The sequence below is a fragment of the Cottoperca gobio genome, chromosome 8 (genome assembly GCF_900634415.1).
Source record: "Cottoperca gobio chromosome 8, fCotGob3.1, whole genome shotgun sequence".
Lineage (NCBI taxonomy): Eukaryota > Metazoa > Chordata > Actinopteri > Perciformes > Bovichtidae > Cottoperca > Cottoperca gobio.
In genome coordinates, this window is record NC_041362.1 from 6,699,792 (window position 1) to 6,725,933 (window position 26,142).

At 40.7% G+C, this 26,142-nt stretch overlaps 1 protein-coding gene and 2 long non-coding RNA genes across 3 annotated transcripts; all 3 read right to left on the bottom strand.

The window, feature by feature from the left end:
* Window positions 1–852: 852 nt before the first annotated feature.
* LOC115011760 (hemicentin-2-like) lies at window positions 853–25,489 on the bottom strand. The gene is made up of 24 exons (XM_029436986.1): window positions 25,338–25,489; window positions 24,001–24,282; window positions 23,584–23,910; window positions 22,894–23,130; window positions 22,172–22,399; window positions 21,819–22,082; window positions 19,240–19,506; window positions 18,987–19,139; window positions 18,534–18,752; window positions 17,742–17,984; window positions 16,819–17,020; window positions 15,055–15,074; window positions 14,188–14,469; window positions 13,740–14,063; window positions 13,352–13,615; window positions 12,941–13,081; window positions 10,001–10,144; window positions 9,415–9,738; window positions 9,027–9,290; window positions 8,731–8,756; window positions 2,479–2,746; window positions 2,061–2,393; window positions 1,465–1,719; window positions 853–1,385 (listed from the first exon to the last, which is right to left on the bottom strand). The coding sequence occupies exons 1-24, from the start codon at window positions 25,393–25,395 to the stop codon at window positions 1,378–1,380; spliced, it is 5,133 nt and encodes a 1,710-aa protein (XP_029292846.1). The 5' UTR covers window positions 25,396–25,489; the 3' UTR covers window positions 853–1,377.
* On the bottom strand, window positions 7,214–9,155 carry LOC115011724 (uncharacterized). The gene is made up of 2 exons (XR_003832608.1): window positions 9,027–9,155; window positions 7,214–8,756 (listed from the first exon to the last, which is right to left on the bottom strand). It is a non-coding gene; the product is annotated as an uncharacterized LOC115011724 (long non-coding RNA).
* LOC115011723 (uncharacterized) lies at window positions 9,153–10,879 on the bottom strand. The gene is made up of 5 exons (XR_003832607.1): window positions 10,730–10,879; window positions 10,001–10,144; window positions 9,863–9,893; window positions 9,415–9,738; window positions 9,153–9,290 (listed from the first exon to the last, which is right to left on the bottom strand). It is a non-coding gene; the product is annotated as an uncharacterized LOC115011723 (long non-coding RNA).
* Window positions 25,490–26,142: the final 653 nt, after the last annotated feature.

Here is a 26,142-nt window from a genome sequence, read left to right on the forward strand (position 1 = left end):
TTCGACAGCCATTGAAATCATAGCTTTAAAAGTGCAACAGTGACACTTGGTGGTGCAAGGTGAGTGCACCACATTCATTGAAATGACATATTCCACTGTGGGAGAAAGAAAGAATAAAAGGTCTGGATCCTTCCTCATAAATATTTAATGGTGAATAAGATTAAGGAAGTGTCTTTTAAAAGTATTCATAAATATTACCCCGCCAATCCCTACATGCAGACATTTAAAAAATACATAAGCACAAACTTCTCTTTCTGAATATTCAGATACAGTTTTACACCTTTTCAGATTTGTCATTGATCATATTTTTTCAAGACTTTACATTATTATGGGACAATGTGGTGACTGGTTACTTCAAAAACACAAGAAGACATATCTTTTTATAATACATTTGATAATGATGTTGGCAAAACATTTTGTTCATAAATGTAAATGTAACAATAAAAACACTTATTTTGTTGTTTTCTTGAAGGATGTTAAGCAATATTTAAAATACTTTCTAATTCAACTAACTATAGCTATAAAGACACTTAACTTTTGTATTTTTTATAATATTTTTGTATAGTGTGATATACCCTTTGCTCCTTTGTTATTCTGAATCTGTATTATTTTAAATAACATGGTTAAAAAGAAAAAGAAAGAATAAAAGGCACAAATTAATAAAAATGTTGCTTTAGTCTTACAGAACTTTTTAAAGGTAGTTTTTAATTCAAAACTTACTGTGTAAGCAACATTTTAGCATTGCAGTGCTCATACTTTTATGACACTTTAAAAATGAATTTAGCCCTCACACCCAGCAGTAACATATTACTAACTATAATACATAATCCAACTATAATAGGTATAATATAAATAAGTGAAAAATAACGTTTTTTCATTTGACTTTTATTCATAAAGATAAGAAAATTAAGAAACCGTTCTTATTTACAGTAATAGACTGCTGATCTTTAACATTCGGTATTAAATTTCCAGCATACATTAATAATAATGTGGTCATCATTGCTATATCAAGAGTAGCTACACATTGGTAATGTTACAAGATCATTTCATTAATACGAAAATAAGTCAGCAAAAATATAAATTAGAGACAGGGTATCACATGGAAAGCATAAAAAGTGAACTATGTCCTAAAACCACCGATCTATCTCACAGAATACATTCATGTTAAAATACTGACAAATTAAACGACAGTTACCAAACATAGTATATTCAAAACAATTTTTATAAATGAGATCTAATTCTGCCTGATAGCAAGATCCTCATAAATATCTGTCGAGTCATGAATGTAATTTCCATCTCCAAACAGCAGCAGTAAAATCCCCATGGTTGGATTCTCCTTGTATGTCCAATGTGGATCCCATCTCAAGATCTCTAGTTTCAAACACCTGAGTGAAAGCAAGAGAAGATGCTGATTAGGACGCCGTGTATAGAGACTGCACATGCACTTCAGTGTCCCCATCATACCTTTGGTCTTGGCCTTGACAATGAACTGCTTGCTCTTCTTCTCCAGCGTATTGGAGGCAGTGCAGGTGTAGGTCCCTGGCAGCAGTGAGGAGGAGGTAAGACCTGCTTCATCCTCCATCCCCTCCTGAATGGGATTGGAGGATTGCCAGCTGTACACCGGTGTGGGGTTTCCTGTGGCACTGCAGTTCAAGGTCATTTCAGCACCCACGATAAGGTCCAAAACCTCTGGTTCTGGACTGAGGAACGTTGGTGGAACTAGAGCAAAGATCACAATAACTTAGGAGTAAGTAGTAATACCACAGTGGAGAAATACTCTGTTAGTCCTGCATTCTAAAATATACTTCAAGTACAAAAAGTAATAGTACTCATTCTGTACAATGGCCCATTTCAGATGTTGTATTATTGAAATATCACTTTAATGTTGCAGCTGGTAAAGGAGGAGTTTGTGCATTTCACCATGGGATCAATAAAGTAATAATATATGATACCTTTTTTGTTAATTATATTTTGCATTATTTATCTGTATCTTCAACGCTGTCAGATAAATGTAGTGGAGTAAAAAGTACAACTTTTTCTAGTTTAGCTTTGTGACTTACAGTACACAGAGGCATTAAGAGGCTCCGAGGTCACAGTAGGAGGTGGTTGTGGTCCCTCTGGTCCGAGCTCCAGCTCTGCTACGCACCTGTACTGCGCTCCATTCTCAGCTTTGGTTGGTGTGACCATGAGGATAGAGGACACTTGGACAGGCGAGGAAGATGTGAGTTCGGAGAAGGAGTGGTTGTACACCTCAGTCTGCCCCTTGTACCACCTCAGGGTGAGGTACTGAACAGGAGCGATATTCTGAACCTCGCAGAGCAGCTGGTACTCTTTCCCTTCCACCATGGAGCCAGAGTGGTTCACAGGCCTGATGGAGACGCTATCTGGGGTTTCTAAATGAATTAAAAAGTTCAAGTCAGACAGGTTTAAGTGAGCTATCAAGTTCTACACTGTGTATTAAAACAAGAGTTGACTCACTGTAGAGGACGAGGTTGAGTTTCTCCTCACACTGTCTGGGAGCTGTGAAAAACACACCATAACAGATAGGCTCCTCTATCCAGTCAATGAGGCTGTCGACCTTCCACTGGACAGACAGGTCCTGTTGAGTGTGTGCAGCACTGATGACCGACTCCCAGCCCAGGACACGTACCGGGCGAGTGGCCTCACAGCGGACTGACAACCGGCTCCCCAAAGCCCACCACGACCCTGGAGGGCTTGAGGACGAGGGAGCAACCTTCACCTGACACTGAGACACACACCGTGGTGGAAGAAGCATTCAGAGACTTCACTTAAACAAAAAGGGGGAAATACCACAGTGTGGAAATACTCTGTAATATGTAATGCATTAAGTATTAGCATCAAAAATTAAAAGTGCCAACAGTTGAAGCATGTATTATGCAGGATAGCCCATTCCAGATTAATATTCCATTATTGAGTATAAATAATATAATATGCATTAATGTGCAGCTGGTAAAGGTAGCTAAACTATAATAATAATAATACATCATAAATTATTAGTTGATTCATATTTTGTATAAATAATCTGAATCTGCAAAGTTACTAATGTTGACAAGCACATGTAGTGGAGTAAAAGGTTCAATATTTCTCTCTGAGATGTAGTGAAGTAGAAAGTAGCAGAACACGGAAATACTCAAGTAAAGTACATGTACCTCAAAGTTGTACTCAAGTACAGTACTTAGTTACTTTCCACCACTTGACACATAGCAGCATCATTGTAGTCAGTGTCATCACCACCTTCTTTCACTTGTAGCACTTTCATATTGTGTGTACAAGCAGGCTTTAGCTATTATATAACGCGGTTACAACACACAGGAAAAGCGACAGCCTCCATCCATTGGCTATTATTTCTAAAATACGCCTGTGTATAATAATTCATGTATAGCTTATCTTGCGCATCATTTATGTATATGCCATGTCAACAAAATGTGTACTTAATAGGCCTACACAGAATTAGATTAATTCCAAAAACCTGCAGCCCGTCATAATTTTAGTTTTGGAATAGTGCACTTACAGATCTATTATGCACGCGATACTAATCACAACGGTATGCTTCCGCGAGGACTGTCTTTAAAAGGGAAAATATAGCAACGCTTTAACGCTTTAACGTTATTACTCTGATGGTCGTTCTTATAATTATATTATCACCGACTAGATAGTTTGCCAGACAATTACCGCACCAAACATCCTCTATAACCCCAACAAGTGAGAAAATAACATGTTGACAACAACATCTTACCTGAGTAAAACATGCAAAGCGTCAGAATCCATTTGAGAAAGTTGTTTCCCATGTTATTTGTTGCACTGAGCCGTCGATTAAGGGGCGAGAGAGAGAGAAAATTCCAACTTGAACAAGCTTGGCAACTCTGCAGGGAACTATGTTGGAACAAAAGGGCCCCCTTCATCCCAGCTGACTTTGGGGGGTGGGGGGGAGTGAAAGGGAAAGAGGGAAATTTAACAGGTGGCAGGCCTCTGAAAAACACAGCCCAATCCTTTGTACTGCACTGATCTTATATAAAATGCATTATAAGCAGGAAATGACAGCCTACAAATACCACAGCAAATGTCCCACCAGCAATAATGCAGACATACAATAACACAGGAGCAGTGTGGGAATAGTGTTGTGCTTAAGATACAAGATGAATACATACATTTTCTATTTTTCAATATCCTCTTTATTATAGTCTAAGCAGAGCAAGATGTGGATGACAAAATAGAAAAGTTGTCATTTTTAAAGTATACCAATACATTTATAAAGATTGAGATGTCTTACAATGTATATCATAGTCAAGTTCAAATGATGAAACTACTTCTGTAACCAAGCTTTACTTTCTTATATAGAAATATAGACATACATCTGAACGTTTTTATATTGAGTCAATTGATGTTTTTATCATTTCTACATTCCTGTCTTAGGTGTGTCCATGTTATGCTTTAAAATCAACGCTTCAATCTGTTGTTTCGTCCGTCATGGCTGTGAACAAAAGCCTGCTTTTAGTTCTGCTTGCATACTTCTGAACTCCATGCTTTGTGAAATCCCAGCAGGCAGCAGTATTGGTACAGCATGTAGCTTGTAAGCCTCACACTGTGATCAGAATGCTACACAGCGTATCCGCTCTGACCGCAACTGCAGTACAAGTGAGCAAGTAATCGGATGCTTTTCGGTGCATTCGTGGAGAGCACAGCTGGGAATCTCAATGTACAGATTAAAGTTCATTCGCTTCACTTTCAATATGCTGCTCTCGCTTCAAGTTCTCTAGAGAATTATGTTAAGCTTGTGTGTCTATAATAAACTTTTTTTACTCCATAACAAATTGAGCAATATCCACTCTGCCAGGTTGTTATAGCAACACAGTCAGAGCATACACAGTGCTTTCTCGCAAAACCCTTTAGTGAGAATGATAGGGACTTAACATAAAGAACATGGCTGCAGAAACAAATAGGTTTGTATTGGCAACCGTAGGCAGGATAACAAATGCTCTCCTTTACATTCACATTGTGCAGTACTAATTAGTATGGCAGCCTCAGCACTGTATAATGTAAGCCAGAGAGAGAGACAGAGACACAGAGAGAGAGAGAGAGAGAGAGAGAGAGAGAGAGAGAGAGAGAGAGAGAGTGAGAGAGACAGAGACACAGAGAGAGTGAGACAGAGCGAGAGAGAGAGAGAGAGAGAGAGAGAGAGAGAGAGAGAGAGAGAGAGAGCGAGAGACAGAGACACAGAGAGAGTGAGACAGAGCGAGAGAGAGAGACAACAGAGAGACAGAGACACAGAGAGAGAGAGAGAGAGAGAGAGAGAGAGAGAGAGAGCGAGAGAGAGACAGAGCAAGAGAGAGACAGAGCGAGAGAGAGACAGAGACACAGAGACAGTGAGACAGAGCGAGAGAGAGAGAGAGAGAGACAGAGACACAGAGAGAGAGAGAGAGAGAGAGAGAGAAGCGAGAGAGACAGAGACACAGAGAGAGTGAGACAGAGCGAGAGAGAGAGAGAGAGAGACAACAGAGAGAGTGAGACAGAGCGAGAGAGAGAGAGAGAGAGACACACAGAGAGTGAGACAGAGCGAGAGAGAGAGAGAGAGAGACACAGAGAGAGAGAAAGAGTGAGAGAGACAGAGACACAGAGAGAGAGAGAGACAGAGAGAGAGAGAGACAGAGCGAGAGAGAGACAGAGCGAGAGAGAGACAGAGCGAGAGAGAGAGAGAGCGAGAGAGAGACAGAGCGAGAGTGAGAGAAAAAGTGAGAGAGAGACACACACAGAGTGAGACAGAGCGAGAGAGAGAGAGAGACAGAGCGAGAGAGAGAGACAGAGCGAGTGAGAGAGAAAGTGAGAGAGAGAGAAAGAGAGACAGACAGATAGAGACAGACAGATAGAGACAGACAGACAGATAGAGACAGACACACAGATAGAGACAGACAGACAGACAGATAAAGACAGACACACAGAGAGAGAGAGAGAGAGAGAGAGAGAGAGACAGAGCAAGAGAGAGACAGAGAGAGAGAGACAGAGAGAGTGAGAGAGCGAGAGAGAGAGAGAGAGAGAGAGACAGAGACACAGAGAGAGAGAGAGAGAGAGAGAGAGAGAGAGAGAGAGCGAGAGAGACAGAGACACAGAGAGAGTGAGACAGAGCGAGAGAGAGAGAGACACAGAGAGAGTGAGACAGAGCGAGAGAGAGAGAGAGAGACACACAGAGAGAGAGACAGAGCGAGAGAGAGAGAGAGAGAGAGACACAGAGAGAGAGAAAGAGTGAGAGAGACAGAGACACAGAGAGAGTGAGACAGAGCGAGAGAGAGACAGAGCGAGAGAGAGAGACAGAGCGAGAGAGAGACAGAGCGAGAGAGAGACAGAGAGAGAGAGAGAGAGAGCGAGAGAGAGACAGAGCGAGAGTGAGAGAAAAAGTGAGAGAGAGAGACACACACAGAGTGAGACAGAGCGAGAGAGAGAGAGAGACAGAGCGAGAGAGAGAGACAGAGCGAGTGAGAGAGAAAGTGAGAGAGAGAGAAAGAGAGACAGACAGATAGAGACAGACAGACAGATAGAGACAGACAGACAGATAGAGACAGACACACAGATAGAGACAGACAGAGACAGACAGATAAAGACAGACACACAGATAGAGACAGACAGACAGAGACAGACAGACAGATAGAGAGACAGACAGACAGACAGAGAGACAGACAGATAGAGACAGACAGACAGATAGAGAGACAGACAGACAGAGAGTGAATAAGATATCCAAGGGGTTGACTGCCAGGTGGCAGTGAAACAGTAATGAAAGACTAAACGCTTTGACTTGACCTCCATCAGAATTCTGCCTACAGGAGAACATTTTAGATGTAATCATCAATATATTGATGTTGTTGATGTGACACTGTGTTTACGTTGTAAGGAAGTCACACCTGGCAGTCAACCGAGGGGTAACATTAGAAAGGATAAGGTGAACGACTGATTGAATCACCCTTGTCATGAGATTAGAATTCTTTAACTGATATTGTATATATATATATTATCTATCTAAGAATACCATATACAGTAGGTCTTCTCTCCACGCTGCATGAAGTGAAGATTCATCATCACTCACTGAGTCTGTCATTTCCCCTTTTCAATTACTTCAGCTTTAATAACAAATTACAATTGAAAGCAGCATTTTGTATTCATTCTTTTACTGGTACATCAGACAAAATGCATGTTTGACACAGGATTTAGTGGTTCATATTCATTTTAATTAAGCAACTGATTGTAAATTGTAGGCACATGACAGAAATGGCACGGTCACTCTTTTCAGTGCAAAAATAACATTACCACGCTGTACCGGGACATATTTAAAAACAGAATCATTTTACAGTACATGAAATCAGCACAATTTATTCATACAATAATAATAATAATAATTAAAAAAACATTGTGCCCCCATTGCAGTGATTAAGACGCTCTTAAGTATCGTAGTGTGTGGAAAGTATGTAGTGATAAATATCAACACATTATACCTGAGTGGAGAAAAACATCATGTGGAGAAAAACCCGGTTTTACCTTAAAATGTGGTCTCGTATGGCTTGTAGAATAAAACAAAAAAAAGGATAAGTAATAAGGCCACAATGGCTGTAATCAGTATAAACATTTATATATCTGTTATGACTTGTCATCAGTTTGCTTAAGTAATAAAAATACTTTTTTCACACCCAAAGCAGCCACATGGAGGCAGGAGAACTCTACAACAAGCTGGAAACCCACCGTCCAGACCCGTTCTGGCATCATTACTATTATTATTATTATGTCTACTGTTTCCAATATATATTCTTCTATCAGTTCTGTGTAAGTAGAAAATTAAGCGTCTTTCCATGTTCAAATTACATCCCCATGTTTTGCATCATATGGTGGGTTTGTCAGAGCTGTTGCAGGAAACACCTTCCTGTTGATACAAGGTTGATGAGAGCAGCTCAGACGGAAACATACGGCAAATGTGCGGGCCACAAAACCAAAACAAGGAGCAAAAAGAAGCTAAAAAAGCGATTTAGAGCTGCAGAGTTGGGGTGTTACTGCTCCTAGGTTAAACAGCCATTTGATTGAGTCAGTGCGTTGGCATGCACCTAAGTACCTCGGCAGAGCGACAGGATGAAAGGGGAGATGTGTAGCGATGACATACAAAATAATTAGATGCAAATTCATACCAAAAGTGAAACTACCAAAACAGCAAGAATGAGCTGGTCAGTTAGAAAGACTTCTAAAATAAGGTCAGGCGTAGTCGAAGGAATCTGATTACTGACCTGCTGCATGTGTACCCAGATTTACAGTAACCAGGTTCCCGGTTGCCTGGTTCCTCCAACTAACCTGATTTCTTGAAGGCATGTACCCTTTGTTAATATAACAATATTGATTAGTTGAGCTCGGAAGACAGCTGATGCAATTATGCATTGTTAAAAAGCAACAGCGGCCAAGCATGAGCAGAAGTCCACAAACTGAGCATGCAAAACTGATCGTGCCTCTAGGCCTTAAAGAGGCATGACACTGTATCACTCCAAGCACCAAGAACATAAAAACAAATACCCATTTTCATTGTAAAAACATGCACATTTTAAAAAGTCGGCCTCACACAGGTCCTGATCAGGCAGGCTTTCCTTTGAGATAGCCGCCTTTGCTGAAAGAAAATGTTCCTTCAGGTGTCAATAAAAGAAGACCGCCAATGAAGAGCACGGCTCCCAGGACCACAAATACTCCAACCAAGACTGCAAAGGTTGTGCGATTCCCTGTGGGAGACGGGAGGTTTCGTTACATTCTCTGTCTAAGCTCATCCGTTCAGACCTTCTGGTCCTGCAACAGATGAGTTTCTCTGTTTGTGATAAACCACACATCCCAAAATAAAAATTAAAACTAAGAACAGAGCCATTAAAATGCCAGCAGTGGTCCCAGGGTGACTACCTGATGAAAAACAATAGCATGAAGGAATTATAGAATAATTACCATAAATGGAGTAGAACAAGCGGAGAAAGGTTATGATGTTTGTAACAATATCTTACTTGTAGCTTCGATGACAGTGAAGTACTTGGTGTTGCTGCCCTGGGTGTTAGACGCTGTGCAGTTGTAGGTCCCCGGAAACCCAAAGGGTGGGGTCAAAATGAGCTGATTGCCATTTTGATTCTTCTTCACCTTTTGGATAAGATGTGGGAAATTCCAGCTGTACACTGGCGTCGGGTTTCCTGTAGCAGTGCAATCTAAAATGGTTTCATTACCAGCTGAGATTTCCAGCGTCTCATTTCCGGGCTTGGTGAAGGTTGGCGAGTCTGAGGAAATCCGTGAATTTAAATTTAAATATAGAAATTCAGAGAAAGGAAAAACAAGCCCAATATTCTCTGACAAATCCAACAACTGTGATGGTTAAATCAAGATGGCAGTACAAAAACTTACACAGTACAATCACTTTAAGTGAGTCTGATAGGATTGATAGATTTGGTACAGGTGGTGAAAAGTCCAGCTGTGCTTCACACCACATCTCAGTTCCATTATCGCCTATTTGGGCGGTCAGATCGAAGACAGAGGACGTGTTGACTGGAGATTCACTGGACTCGTCAAATGTCTGCGTATAGATGATCTTATCTCCTCTGTGCCAGTGCACAGACAGGTTTCTTAGGGGTGCAACATTAACAATGTCACACTGCATGCGATACTTTTCGCCCTCTACCATGGGGCCCATTTGACTTGGCTGAGAGATGGAAATACTGTCCGGCATTTCTGTATTGAAAAAAAAAGTGACAACGTGCCAAATTGTAACAAAAATCATCCAGCATAAGAAGTATTGAATGATCAAAAACTACAAGGGGTCTGCTTGATTTAGACAAAGCTACGGGCTACTTACTGTAAACGGTGACGGGTAGTGTTTCCATACACTGAAACCCATCAAGAAGATTAATGAAGCAGATTGGTTTGATGTTCCAGTTCTTCACGGAGTCTATTTTTAAAGTAATGGAAGAGACCCCATGTTTTAGTCCTGTACCTGTACCGACCATAGCCTCCCAGCCCAAGGACTGTCTCTGGTCGGATGGTGAGCTGCAGTTGACAGAGAAGGGGTCGCCAAATCTCACCAGAACACTTGGAGGGCTCATCTCGACTGGACAGCCTACAGAATGCACAGGCTTCCCTAGAAGTACACAGTGTGTATTATAGCTCACAGAGCAATCAGCCATACACAGAACAAGATTTTGACCCAGCACAGGACACTATGAATGGGTTACAGATTGGTCATCAGTTTAAAAAAAAGCAGTATTTATGATCTAGCAGATATTAATAGATTATATCAAACTAACCGTGGGAACAATTAAAATGCATGTACACTAACAAAACATTTTCCTTCTGGAAAAAGTTTGACTTTTTACAATAAATACAGTAATAATATTCAAAACAAAAAAATAGGTCGTATCTTGTTGACTTCAAATCCATGTCTTGTGTGTTTCTCGTTTCTTGTCCATAAATGGGATTTAGGATAATGATCTAATAGTTTCCACGTAAATTAAAGTTATGTAAATAATTAACAAGTTGCCCAAACACTGGACTAAGAAAACATTGTTGAATGTTGATCCCCGCGGATAAAAAGCAAACAGATATGATCATTATGTGTTAACAGACTGAAACGAACAATGGGCGGAGGTCAGCCTGAGCAGTCGACGCTGTAAAATTCAGGCTATCGAGACACAATGGTACTAGGACCACGACAGAAAATAGTTACCTGTACACAGTATAAAGACGCTTAAAACGAAGAAGAACTTCATGATTAAAAACGAAACAAAAGGGGCCTAGTTGACAAACTTATATCCAAATCCGTGACCCTCGAAGCTACGTGCTGTACTTTCGCTTTCACCTGGAGATCGTCTGAGATCGTCCCAAAGGGTTGTAACTGTGTGATGCATTCATGTACTCCTCGTAAATTCCTCAAGTGAGCCTCAGTTAGTCGAAAGTAGGCAAAACAGTGTGGTAAAGTAGGGACTGAAAGGTTGGATTCAAAGGAATAGTTCGACATTTTGGTAAATGGTGTTACTCCTCTATCGCTCCTCTTTCCCAAGGAAGAAGTAGGTCTTGTAACTTCTGTAATTGTAATATTTCCGACAGCACTGGAAAGCAGCAATCAAGCAGCTTGTGAACCATGCCGGATGCAGGGGTAAAATGTATTTTAGTTCACCCCTCTCCTTTCCTCCACTCTGTATCTGACTGTTTACGTTGTAAGGAAGTCACACCTGGCAGTCAACCGAGGGGTAACATTAGAAGGGATAAGGTGAACGACTGATTGAATCACCCTTGTCATGAGATTAGAATTCTTTAACTGATATTGTATATATATATATATTATCTATCTAAGAATACCATATACAGTAGGTCTTCTCTCCACGCTGCATGAAGTGAAGATTCATCATCACTCACTGAGTCTGTCATTTCCCCTTTTCAATTACTTCAGCTTTAATAACAAATTACAATTGAAAGCAGCATTTTGTATTCATTCTTTTACTGGTACATCAGACAAAATGCATGTTTGACACAGGATTTAGTGGTTCATATTCATTTTAATTAAGCAACTGATTGTAAATTGTAGGCACATGACAGAAATGGCACGGTCACTCTTTTCAGTGCAAAAATAACATTACCACGCTGTACCGGGACATATTTAAAAACAGAATCATTTTACAGTACATGAAATCAGCACAATTTATTCATACAATAATAATAATAATAATTAAAAAAACATTGTGCCCCCATTGCAGTGATTAAGACGCTCTTAAGTATCGTAGTGTGTGGAAAGTATGTAGTGATAAATATCAACACATTATACCTGAGTGGAGAAAAACATCATGTGGAGAAAAACCCGGTTTTACCTTAAAATGTGGTCTCGTATGGCTTGTAGAATAAAACAAAAAAAAGGATAAGTAATAAGGCCACAATGGCTGTAATCAGTATAAACATTTATATATCTGTTATGACTTGTCATCAGTTTGCTTAAGTAATAAAAATACTTTTTTCACACCCAAAGCAGCCACATGGAGGCAGGAGAACTCTACAACAAGCTGGAAACCCACCGTCCAGACCCGTTCTGGCATCATTACTATTATTATTATTATGTCTACTGTTTCCAATATATATTCTTCTATCAGTTCTGTGTAAGTAGAAAATTAAGCGTCTTTCCATGTTCAAATTACATCCCCATGTTTTGCATCATATGGTGGGTTTGTCAGAGCTGTTGCAGGAAACACCTTCCTGTTGATACAAGGTTGATGAGAGCAGCTCAGACGGAAACATACGGCAAATGTGCGGGCCACAAAACCAAAACAAGGAGCAAAAAGAAGCTAAAAAAGCGATTTAGAGCTGCAGAGTTGGGGTGTTACTGCTCCTAGGTTAAACAGCCATTTGATTGAGTCAGTGCGTTGGCATGCACCTAAGTACCTCGGCAGAGCGACAGGATGAAAGGGGAGATGTGTAGCGATGACATACAAAATAATTAGATGCAAATTCATACCAAAAGTGAAACTACCAAAACAGCAAGAATGAGCTGGTCAGTTAGAAAGACTTCTAAAATAAGGTCAGGCGTAGTCGAAGGAATCTGATTACTGACCTGCTGCATGTGTACCCAGATTTACAGTAACCAGGTTCCCGGTTGCCTGGTTTCTCCAACTAACCTGATTTCTTGAAGGCATGTACCCTTTGTTAATATAACAATATTGATTAGTTGAGCTCGGAAGACAGCTGATGCAATTATGCATTGTTAAAAAGCAACAGCGGCCAAGCATGAGCAGAAGTCCACAAACTGAGCATGCAAAACTGATCGTGCCTCTAGGCCTTAAAGAGGCATGACACTGTATCACTCCAAGCACCAAGAACATAAAAACAAATACCCATTTTCATTGTAAAAACATGCACATTTTAAAAAGTCGGCCTCACACAGGTCCTGATCAGGCAGGCTTTCCTTTGAGATAGCCGCCTTTGCTGAAAGAAAATGTTCCTTCAGGTGTCAATAAAAGAAGACCGCCAATGAAGAGCACGGCTCCCAGGACCACAAATACTCCAACCAAGACTGCAAAGGTTGTGCGATTCCCTGTGGGAGACGGGAGGTTTCGTTACATTCTCTGTCTAAGCTCATCCGTTCAGACCTTCTGGTCCTGCAACAGATGAGTTTCTCTGTTTGTGATAAACCACACATCCCAAAATAAAAATTAAAACTAAGAACAGAGCCATTAAAATGCCAGCAGTGGTCCCAGGGTGACTACCTGATGAAAAACAATAGCATGAAGGAATTATAGAATAATTACCATAAATGGAGTAGAACAAGCGGAGAAAGGTTATGATGTTTGTAACAATATCTTACTTGTAGCTTCGATGACAGTGAAGTACTTGGTGTTGCTGCCCTGGGTGTTAGACGCTGTGCAGTTGTAGGTCCCCGGAAACCCAAAGGGTGGGGTCAAAATGAGCTGATTGCCATTTTGATTCTTCTTCATCTTTTGGATAAGATGTGGGAAATTCCAGCTGTACACTGGCGTCGGGTTTCCTGTAGCAGTGCAATCTAAAATGGTTTCATTACCAGCTGAGATTTCCAGCGTCTCATTTCCGGGCTTGGTGAAGGTTGGCGAGTCTGAGGAAATCCGTGAATTTAAATTTAAATATAGAAATTCAGAGAAAGGAAAAACAAGCCCAATATTCTCTGACAAATCCAACAACTGTGATGGTTAAATCAAGATGGCAGTACAAAAACTTACACAGTACAATCACTTTAAGTGAGTCTGATAGGATTGATAGATTTGGTACAGGTGGTGAAAAGTCCAGCTGTGCTTCACACCACATCTCAGTTCCATTATCGCCTATTTGGGCGGTCAGATCGAAGACAGAGGACGTGTTGACTGGAGATTCACTGGACTCGTCAAATGTCTGCGTATAGATGATCTTATCTCCTCTGTGCCAGTGCACAGACAGGTTTCTTAGGGGTGCAACATTAACAATGTCACACTGCATGCGATACTTTTCGCCCTCTACCATGGGGCCCATTTGACTTGGCTGAGAGATGGAAATACTGTCCGGCATTTCTGTATTGAAAAAAAAAGTGACAACGTGCCAAATTGTAACAAAAATCATCCAGCATAAGAAGTATTGAATGATCAAAAACTACAAGGGGTCTGCTTGATTTAGACAAAGCTACGGGCTACTTACTGTAAACGGTGACGGGTAGTGTTTCCATACACTGAAACCCATCAAGAAGATTAATGAAGCAGATTGGTTTGATGTTCCAGTTCTTCACGGAGTCTATTTTTAAAGTAATGGAAGAGACCCCATGTTTTAGTCCTGTACCTGTACCGACCATAGCCTCCCAGCCCAAGGACTGTCTCTGGTCGGATGGTGAGCTGCAGTTGACAGAGAAGGGGTCGCCAAATCTCACCAGAACACTTGGAGGGCTCATCTCGACTGGACAGCCTACAGAATGCACAGGCTTCCCTAGAAGTACACAGTGTGTATTATAGCTCACAGAGCAATCAGCCATACACAGAACAAGATTTTGACCCAGCACAGGACACTATGAATGGGTTACAGATTGGTCATCAGTTTAAAAAAAAGCAGTATTTATGATCTAGCAGATATTAATAGATTATATCAAACTAACCGTGGGAACAATTAAAATGCATGTACACTAACAAAACATTTTCCTTCTGGAAAAAGTTTGACTTTTTACAATAAATACAGTAATAATATTCAAAACAAAAAAATAGGTCGTATCTTGTTGACTTCAAATCCATGTCTTGTGTGTTTCTCGTTTCTTGTCCATAAATGGGATTTAGGATAATGATCTAATAGTTTCCACGTAAATTAAAGTTATGTAAATAATTAACAAGTTGCCCAAACACTGGACTAAGAAAACATTGTTGAATGTTGATCCCCGCGGATAAAAAGCAAACAGATATGATCATTATGTGTTAACAGACTGAAACGAACAATGGGCGGAGGTCAGCCTGAGCAGTCGACGCTGTAAAATTCAGGCTATCGAGACACAATGGTACTAGGACCACGACAGAAAATAGTTACCTGTACACAGTATAAAGACGCTTAAAACGAAGAAGAACTTCATGATTAAAAACGAAACAAAAGGGGCCTAGTTGACAAACTTATATCCAAATCCGTGACCCTCGAAGCTACGTGCTGTACTTTCGCTTTCACCTGGAGATCGTCTGAGATCGTCCCAAAGGGTTGTAACTATGTGATGCATTCATGTACTCCTCGTAAATTCCTCAAGTGAGCCTCAGTTAGTCGAAAGTAGGCAAAACAGTGTGGTAAAGTAGGGACTGAAAGGTTGGATTCAAAGGAATAGTTCGACATTTTGGTAAATGGTGTTACTCCTCTATCGCTCCTCTTTCCCAAGGAAGAAGTAGGTCTTGTAACTTCTGTAATTGTAATATTTCCGACAGCACTGGAAAGCAGCAATCAAGCAGCTTGTGAACCATGCCGGATGCAGGGGTAAAATGTATTTTAGTTCACCCCTCTCCTTTCCTCCACTCTGTATCTGACTAGGTGTGTGTCGCTGCCCTTCGCGAAGTACAGCGGAGGAGGGAATGTGAATGGCAAAGCAAATTCACCCAATATTTTGTATTGCTTTATCTACAAACAATTTTGCGACCCCCTGTTGAAGACCTATGATTTAGATGTTAAACCTGTGATCTCTGGGCTTTGTGAGGGGTCTGTGCTCTCAGGTGGATTTACCAGGCAAGAATAAATTGGTAACTTTTGATTTAAACATCAATATTGCACATTATCAATAGCGAAACAGTATGTTTGAAAAGCTATTTTTATTATTAAAATACAGTTTTACATCAGTCACAAATATTTACAGCTTTATTCACAATTGTGTTACAATGTCTTCATGTCCCTAACATCGCAGATACTTCCACTCTTCTAACACTTACACATCTGTCTGCAGTCCATTTCCAAATCTAAATTGTTCCATCTTTGCTGTTTCTTATAAATAAATATATTTTCATTTACATAAAATATCCTGAATATACAGTTCTGAGAGGCATTATATGCCTGCAGTCATTCATAAAATAGCATACAACTGTGGAACAAGACAACGTGTCCCATAAGACCAGAGGCAGACACAGTAAGGCACAACAAAGCACCAGGCACGGAGAAGGCTACAAACTCAGAGAGAAGGGCAGAGTGGCTGACAAAGACTAGTGAAGAGACAATGGGATCAATGAAAAGGATGCACGAGCAACAGCGTCTACAAATTGAGCAGGGCAGGGCAGGTGTTATGTTTTCACAGACGCAATATCACACCTTCAGAGAGGCCGGACGTGGTGCACTTTCTGTTAGTGTAACTGTCAAAACTACAGCAGTAGTACAGTTTCGTAATAAAAAAATTAAAAAAGCAAGCATTAGTGAAGCCGAGGTGAACAAAAAACACTCATAATCATATTCAATTCAATTTGTGCTGGAGAAAAAACTGTTTCTCTGGCAAGACGGAGCCACATTTTGAGCCCTTGATCCTCTTCTTTCTGTCCAGTGGAAACCAGTCAAACCCAGTAGTAAATATAAAATTGTACATCTCAAGCCAAGGTTGCTAGTTTTTATAATTAGATTGTTTCACAAAAGGGTAAAATACTATTTTATGTGGGAAAATAGATGCGAGGAAGTTTGGAAAGAGATTTCCAAACAGTCCCGTGTGAGCCTGAAGGCTGAGTGGTATTCAGGCTCACACACACACACACACACACACACACACACACTTCGGTTTCTGGTGGCAGAGAGACGCAGCTCACTCAGAGTGGTCAGCCATCTACGCAGATGTACTGCTAAGACAGTTTGGTCATAGGAAACTGCATGTCCCAGCCGTTGTGGGCTACGTTGCTACTGTGGGTGTCCAGTTTGGCATTTTTAAGACTGTAGCGGCGCATCCTGGTGTTCTTGTAGTAGATTGAGTAGATGAAGAGGAAGACGAGGGAGACGGCAACTACTGTGACGGCCACAAATCCAGCTATGAGGGGAAGGTAGTCCTCTGTAATGAAATCAAACAGGCAACATATTAATGTTTAAGAATTTCAAAATAAAGTGTCTCAGTTTCTATCTTTACTACACGCTCACTACATTTGTGAACTTTTATTCTTGGTTGTTTTTTTATACTGCAGGATCGATGCAGATGCACAAATAGAAATTGAAAGCTAATTATCTTACTTACTAATTTAACATGTGACTCATGCTCAGACAGAAAGATAGGCTTATTGTATTTAAATAATGAAAATAAGGAAGCGCTTATGATTATAAAAGCAACTCATTTCATAAAAAGAAACGTAACATTTTCAACAAAACTTACCTAAACCTCCAATCATTCCTCTGGCCTTCTGACTTTTTGTTTGTGTCTTTGTACGCAAAAGGCTCGAAGAAATCACACGCCGCCATTTTTAAATGAATTTATAAGGCTACATAAAATCCTCCTTGAGGCGGCATGTCTTTTGCTACGCCACTTAAGGTTAATTTCGACTCATAAAATTGTAAGTTGCATAAATATAGGCTGTCGGGAACACGAGATATCTATGTTTTGAGCAACTCTTTGTATACAGTTGTTATTTAATGGCTTCAACCCCCTGCAAGATATCTGTTTTCACTACTGGGGCACTTAATGCATTTAGCAAAGAGATCTATTGTACATTTGAATTGGAAGACATGCATATTTTATTCCCAAAAATATAAAATGGAGTTTAGATTAAGAGTGTTGTTACCTTTAAAAATCACTTTGACCTCATGGGAGATGGAATCCACTTCATTGATGGCGCTGCAGCTGTAGACGCCGGCTTCAGACACGGTGAGTGTGGCTCCAGACTCGTGGGGGTCTTTGTCTGAGCTGTAGAGCCACTTGATCTCTGGAGGTGGGTGACCGTCAGCTTCGCATACAAGTTCCTCAGGATAACCCCTGAACACTGGGATCGTGTCCGGAAGCTTTGTGGTATTAATGACGGGCTTAACTGTTGAGATAATGAAGGACAATAGAACAGTATGAATACTTACTTTTACAATTACAATTTACTATTAAATTGAAAAAAGGTATTTGGAAAGCACCTTTTCATACAAGAAATGCAACAAAAAGTGCTTTACAATAAAGGTAAATAAACATAGAATTAATATTTAAAACCGTGATGTTATATGTTATGTTGTTGTTATAATTAATGGAATGTAAAATATATAGTACACTTGATAATAATAATAATAATAATAGTAAAAATTAGATGAAATATATGACATGAGATGGAAAATAAAACTAAAACCTTAAAATCAGTGGCCATATTTGCAGCATGCACATGTACATCAACAAACACTGCAGCAGCAGCATCAACAGATCTGTTACCTTCTTCTCTCTTCTTATATTTTCCTTAAAGACAAAAAACTGGGAAAGTGTTTCGCCACTCTAACAATCTCTCTAAACGAGGGAGAGCACGTGATTGCCATTAAATGTCCATCATCACTTGATGTTACAGTGTTGTCTACTGAGCAGCAAATGTGAAGTGTGATCTCACAGTAGACGGTGAAGTTGAGAGGACTGGACATCATGGTCGGAGGAGGCTGCGGTCCCTCAGGTCCAAGATCCAACTCAGCCCCACATCTGAACTCTGCTGCGTTGTCGTTTCTGTTCAGAGTGATGCTGATGGTGGACGACACGTTCAGCGGGGATCGGACAACACTGATGTTACAGTTTGTGTCGTTGTCAGGCAGGCAGTCTGACACTCGCAGTGAGCCTGAACGTTGGGGGGGGGGGGGGGGGAATATAATGTAAGAAAAGAGTTTCATTTATTCTGCCTAAAGTTTGATTCTCTAATTCTCTATATTCTCTAGATGCACACTTTCAGTAGAAAGACATAGTTCCTATACAAAACTGCTCACAACAAGGCCTGTGGATTATCTTGAGTAACCAGGTCATGATTTCAGGATTTGATTTGGGGTGAACGGTCATTTTAAGAAAGATCCCTCACCTTTTGATAAGGTTTCATTCCCTAGGTACCACTGCACAACGAGGTTCCCTGCAGGAGCAACGTTGGTGATGTCACACTGCAGCTGGAACTCTCTGTCCTCCACCACTGCGCTCAAGTTATTCGCAAGACGGATGGAGACGCTGTCTGGTGTTTCTGAAGAGATGACAACAACAAAAAAGGATAGTTCCAAAAACTTTAGAAAACACGTTTAAAAGTTGAAGACAGTGAAAGTACATAAGTTAGAAACACATACTGTAGAGGGTGAAGTCTAAATGTTTCTGGCATGTTCCTTTGACGTTAAACGACGCAGTGCAAACAGGCCTTGGGTCCCAGTCTTTATTGGTGTCAGCAGACCAACTTGAGCTGTTAGTTATAACGCCCTCGAGAACCTGCCAGTAGATTTCCTTCACATGTACGGAGTCGGCGGATGATGGCTTGCATGTCGCATGCTGGTCACTGCCTTGGTATCGTACTACCATCCTGCCTGGCGTTATTTCGATGGGGCATTCTCCTTTGTCACCTGTGGAACGTAGAGTAGGGGGCGAGAAATGTTATTCCACGTCTACACACACCCATTATCTTAACATAACAGTTCTACATCCAGGGCTGTGGTGAAATGGTGTGGAGCAGACTGTAGAACAAAAGCAACAGGAAAAGGCTCAGGAAAGAAATACACCCTCCCTTAGGAAATGCCTGCACTTGCCTTCCTGCATTCTTTGTGCCGGACTATACTGTATTATCAATATCTCAAGTTAAATGCGTCACATTGCACCCAGCCCATTAACAACTAACCGTAATCCTAACTTGATCAAATGCTATTTTATCAACTAACTTGATAATACACAGTATGCGAGAGGAAGCTTGAAACATTAGATTAGATAGACACACACAAAAACCCGCTCCTTACCAATAATCACACAACCAAAGCAGTTGATTTTCCACTAGCATTCACACACATTAAAAGAAAGTATCATGTGTGCCCATTCAAAGCATATGTAGCTAATACAGTACAACACTTTCTGAATTCCCAGTGTCCTCTGAACTTTTTAAAACTTCACTGTTGCTTTAAATTAGCTCCTCATCACTCAGCACTCTACATAAATAGACCAATACAATCCCGTGTTTTGTTCCTTTTAAATCGATTAGCCCAAACGAGACATTTCAAGCTCGACACAAAAGAAAACATGAGGTCTATAATTTCGCTTTCAACTCACTCGGTCCTGTCCCGTTAGAAAGCGACATCAGCTCTAAAGCCAAAAGGACTGAAAGTAGACGGATAGCGTTGAAAACATCCATTGGAGTAAAGTTTGTCCAGCAGCTGTCGACCCTCTTCTGTTCCACTGAGCGCCTCTGAGGTTTCTCCTGCTTCCCCTCAGCTACATGGGACGAGCCAGCGGCGACTTGTTGACTTTTTGGGAGAAAGCTAAGCTAAGCTATGTCTGCAGACACCGCACAACTTCCAGCTCTACATCACCGTAGAGGAAACTGGGAAGCAGCCCTCCCTCCCCCAACACTGGGCACACACACACACACACACACACACACACGCGCACACACTCCCACTGAGGCTATAAATGTAACTGTGAGTTGTGCCAGTTGGCTACAGTGAGACGTTACGCCAGGGCACCAATGGTTGTAGCATTATGATAAATAAATTGCATATAAATGTATCCAAATAGAGACTTCAGAATTAAACTTCAAAAGGTTAATAAAAACTCAGAAAAAAACCAATAATTGGGTTATTGTGGCGTTAAGTCATACAGAAACAGTAGCTTTAAAATAAGATAGTTAATATTACACCATGAGTGTACATGCTAGCTGCTCTGTGTGGCTGTACTTTAGGCCTACATGCTAATGTGCTGACTTGTTGATAACATTAACGATGCTCACAGTAAACTATTCCAGTGAGTGAGCCAGCATGCACAACACCAGGCCCCCCTAACTGTAACACAACTATCATTAATGTAATTAAATACACCTGTGCTTTTCCTACTATGACATGTCAACATGTGCCAGTGTCGGTTACATGTTACTAACTTAGTTTAGTAGTGTGTGAAAATGCTAAAATTGAAGTGCAAAGATAGAACTGTCATAAATGTTGGTAGTTTAGTTATAATCTAAAGTGTTGAGAACTTTTGAACTGATCAGGGGAGTTAGGGGATCACCAAAGTTCACCGACAATTATCCTCAGCCCAAAGTTCATGGCTTTTCAATACGTCAACAGTGCCTGCATGTGCAAAGGAGCGCTTGCTCAGTTCTCTCTTAGCTCGCTGTGTTCAGTGGAAGATTCAGGAAATAGATTTGTGTTCCCTGCTGTTCTTCTGTATATATTGAGTGCAACACTGTTTCCTTTGTGTGTTCGACACACAGCATGCTGAGCAATACAGCCAGCTTCAGATAGGCAACACGTCCTCCTTGCCTTTGAAAAGTAATGGAGATAGGAGGATAAGCACGGTTGCATTGTGACAGCAGGACAAGCTGATAATGGAGTGCCTTCCTCTGGGGAGTCTGAAGTCTACCTGGGAATGCCCCAATGACTTATGTTCTTTGTTTTGTATACAGTGTTTCCCCTAACATTGTCTTGGCAGGGCGCTGCCTGAAATTCAAGGTGGTTTTCCTTTCTTTTTCGAATAAAAAAAAACAACATCATTTTTTTTTATTCACACACTGACACACACACACATGCGCACCTACAGAGCGGTGTACACACCTAAATAGAAACCGCGCCTCGTGCCCCAAATGTTCTAAAGATCATTATCGTGAATTATTTTGGCCATGATAATCATGTAGGGAAAATCTTACATCGTGACAGCCTAGTAAACATGAGCCTACCTTTTACCGTCACTCTGGCTGTTGTAGACACATTTCCTCTCTCATTCCCGGCGTGACATGTGTAGGAGCCCATGTTGTATCCAGTAGCGTTGTGGATGTGCAGACGGGACACTCCATCTTCATTTATCTCCATCACATTGGCGGTCCGGTAATAATCCCAGAAATACTTTGGTCGCGGGTTGCCCGTTGAGGAGCACTTCAACCACACAGTGGAACCAACGTCAACTTCAGCATCCTCAAGCTCAACTATCTCTGAGGGGGGGTCTACAGACAGCAAGGGAGAATATATAAGTCACAGTAAAAGCAAATCATATTAAGAGTAGATATTGAGGATTGTCATCACATGAACTTACACATGACATTAATGTCCACTGTGAGGTCGACACTTGACAGAGGGCTTGAAGCTGTGATCAGATACTGTCCCGTGTCACTTCTGGTGAGGTTCTCTGGAAGTTCCACCTCGTCTCCATCTTTGAACCAGGTGGTCACAGGTTTAGGAAAGCCCTCCACGGTGCAGGTGAGGTTGTTAGGAGCGCCCTCCACTGCAGTGTAATTGCTTGGACACATCAACTCTGGTCCATCTAGAAGCAAAAACACTTTGTACTTCAGACCTACAGTGGAGTGACGATACATTACCTAATATAACATTATATAAAAAATATTGCTGCTTTGTAAACATTGTTTTTTGAAAAGTGCTATACAAATAAAGGTAATATTATTTGTATTGTTATTATATATATATATATATATATATATATATATATATATATATAAAGTTATTAAAATTAGCTTCACCCCAACCAACTACAACCGTATAACTCTACACATTAATGGATAAGTAATAATAGTTTGTAGTATTTTAATACTTTGATTATATTTTTGCTGAAAATACGTCTGTACTGTAAGACAGGACATTTACTTGAAATGGAGTCATTTTATTTTACTCCTGGTGATATGAAAACAATGAAAAGCATATGCGCAAAGTGTTAGAAATATACAGTAATTCCAAAAACAAAATATTTTACTCTTCATGCTCATGTTGCTTTTTGTTCTGATGGCTGGTTGAGATACTCACACATTACACGAACCCTGAATATCTTTTGGACGGGGAAAACTTTGCCTTCAGCTGTAATGGAGTACCGGCCTTCGTTCTCCCTGCTCAGAGGGGCGGCCGGGTCTGTGGGACGTCCGTCTTTCAGCCACGTCACCGTGGATACAGGATTTCCTGTCACATTACATATTCTCTCCAGTGTTTCTCCTTCCAGTAAATGCACTTCTTCTCCAGAAGAAAAACATTCTAGCTCTGGTCCAACTATACAGAAGCAAACACAGCAACAATTTATAAAAGTTTTACTTTTACTTAATGGATGAAAAGCATGCTGAGACATAAATGAGGCACGAGAACTCATGTTTTTATCCTTTTAGGCGTGTATATGTAGGATAATTAAGAGCTGCACGACCTTAAAAACATCACAGTATAGTGAAAATCCCGATTGGAGAGCGCAGACATCCACCAATGCCATTTAAGTAAGTGAAAAGATATGATAATGTAACGTGTTCATGCGACACCCTTCCACCAAGTTTCATGAAAATCGGGCCGGCAGTTTTTCGTAATCCTGATGAAGTAACCAAAAACATAATCTCTTTGGTGGAGATAAAAATGTAAATCCAAACGCCAACATATCAGATATTAATGACCTAAAGGAATAAAATATGGCTTTAGGGGCATTTCAGATTGGTGAGTGAGTACACACGATATACTTACAGTGAACGCTGACATTAAACTCTTGTGAAGATGCATTAAGTTGTGGACCGTCTGGCCACAGGTCCAAATGTGCCTCGCACCTGATGGTGACTCCGTCGTCCTCTCTGCTCGGTGTAAAGCTGAATACAGACGATCTGTCCACTGGAACCTTACTGGGATCGTCAGAAGTGTCTGTATAGACCACTGCATCTCCTTTGTACCACTTTACAGTGAGATTTTGAACAGGTGCTATATTATTGATGCCACATGTGAAGTTATACATCTCCAGTTCATTCATCACACCGTCTGGGCCACCACTGGAGTTGATACTGATGGTGTCTGGGAATGCTGCGGGGGGGGGGGGGAAGTATAGCGATTACCAGACGCAGTTTTAGAAAGAGTGTCATTCTGAGTGTGTGCAGAATAAGCTAGACTTACTGTAAAGCACAAGTTTTAGTTTCTGCCTGCACTGTTTAAACAGACTGTCCTGGGATGGGTTGATGTAGCACATGGGAGTGCTGGTCCATTCAGTGAGATGCTCCACAGTCCAGACAAGATGGTTGGGCTTCTTCGTACGTTCTTCTATGCCTCCTTGTGAAGCCTCCCAGCCTATGTTATAAAACAGGCTCTCCGATGTGCTGCAGTTGACTGAGACCGAGGCTCCATGTTTCACCACAACACTGGGGGGGCTCAACTCAACGGGACAGGAGGCATGTGCACCTACAGCGTGGGATGTGACATGTAATGTTTGCATAATTGCCACAGGAGAAACATTTAATTGCCTTTTAATGTGTGGTAAGAAAGGAAATGAACTGCCTCCCTATACTTTAGGTTTACATTATAAAATGTATGTTCCTGTCGTGGTTAACTGACCCTGAGCTTTCCCTTAACTGTGTCAGCAAATTAATCCAAATGTTGTTGGATCGTCTAATCAGAAAGGTTATAAGAGGTTGTGTCTCAGCTTGTGTTGTTTGGATTAGATAACTAAGAAGAGGTACACACTTCCGTCTGTGACCTTGTTTCTTCTGTGTAATTGAAGTTGGAAGTAAGTGGTATGAACACACACTTTCACTTTTGATTTGGGAAACATGTGCACAGAAGAAGCCAAAGCTGGTCAGCAAAGAGGAACAGGACTTCATGACCTGCCAAAGAATGCTTTCCCCCCTAACCTTCTCAATTAGCCTTTACAAACGACTTCATCACTTTAACACGCAAGTATATAATTACACTAAAATAACCCCCAAATGTTGGAAGATTAAAAAAAACCATTACATAATAATAATAATAAATAATAATCTTGAAATGACTAAAAACTATTTACTCGAGGGAATGAAGTAAGGGGTCTGATTTAATATTTGTAGTGTAGAAACTTGTTTTTCCCTGCTGGTCAAAGGTTCGTATTGTTCTCTTGAGGTTTGTTACGGGATTATTCTGTGGCTTTATAAAAGAGTTACACATTTTCTAATAACCTTATGTGAAGCTGCTTTGTTTGCACTCGGTGAACAATGAGCTGGCAGTCCGTGTCTTTTCATATCATACCGCTCTCTTCTGGTTAAAGCTCAGTTGTGCACCCATCACTCCCCCCCGACACTTTAACCTGCAGCTGTATATCGTTAATGGCTCTTAAAGCAGAAGCTCATACAACGTTTTCACATTTCAGTGTCGGTCTATTTCATATAGGCTAGAGATCATGGCTTCTCATTAAATATACATTCTGTTAAATAACAAGACACAAATGTAAGCTACCTTATAAAGCTTATTGAGCAAAGACCTACCTGTCGCACTGAGCAGGAACCCCACGAAGAGTCGAACAAATGATGTACTGTCACTCATTGGATTTGAACAACGTCTCTTCTGTCGTTTCTTCCTCTGCTCGGCTTCTCTCCTTACTGCACCGTCCGATGTGTAATGAAGCACTGAAGCACTTCAGAGGAGAAGCGGAGAAACACAGCAGCACACTGGCAGGCTCTGCTCTTCTTCGGAAGCTCTAATCGAGAGAGAGAAGGGTATGAGCGCTGATCTAGAGGAGAGAGTCTTGAGATAATATATCTCTCTCTATGATTCTGGAGGGGAGAGAGCGAGAGAGTGGTCTAGAAAGAGGAGATGGGAGCGAGAGAGAGAGGGGGTATAGGAGAGTAGGAGGAAGAAGGAGAGAGAGAATTAGAGTAGAGATGGATAGATCTAAGATATCTCTCTCTCTGATAGTAGATTAGATATATCTCTCTCTCTCTAGAGATCTCTGGATATATAGATATATATATAGTATAGTCTATATATACTAGAAAGAATCTATCTATATATAGATCTCTATCTCTGTCTATCTCTCTCTCCTATCTATCTCTCTAGTATCTATCTATATCTCTATCTCTATCTCTTCTCTCTATCTCTTCTATCTTTCTCTATCCTCTATTATATCTTCTATCTCTCTCTTTGTATATATCTATATATCTATCTCTCTCTATCTCTATCTTATATAGTCTGTATCTCTCTCTAGGTATCTATCTATATACTCTCATATAGACTCGCTAGAATATAGTTATATAGTGAGAATATAGAATGCGTCTAGATCTCTATCTATCT

Excerpts from the sequence above, each read along its gene's own strand:
- LOC115011760 (XM_029436986.1), bottom strand. The coding sequence starts at position 25,395 with ATGAGTGACAGTACATCATTTGTTCGACTCTTCGTGGGGTTCCTGCTC. Across the intron at positions 22,083-22,171 it reads AGTGGACATTAATGTCATGT|ACCCCCCCTCAGAGATAGTT; the intron begins GTAAGTTCATGT and ends TGCTGTCTGTAG. Across the intron at positions 9,739-10,000 it reads GGAGGCTATGGTCGGTACAG|AAATGCCGGACAGTATTTCC; the intron begins GTACAGGACTAA and ends TTTTCAATACAG.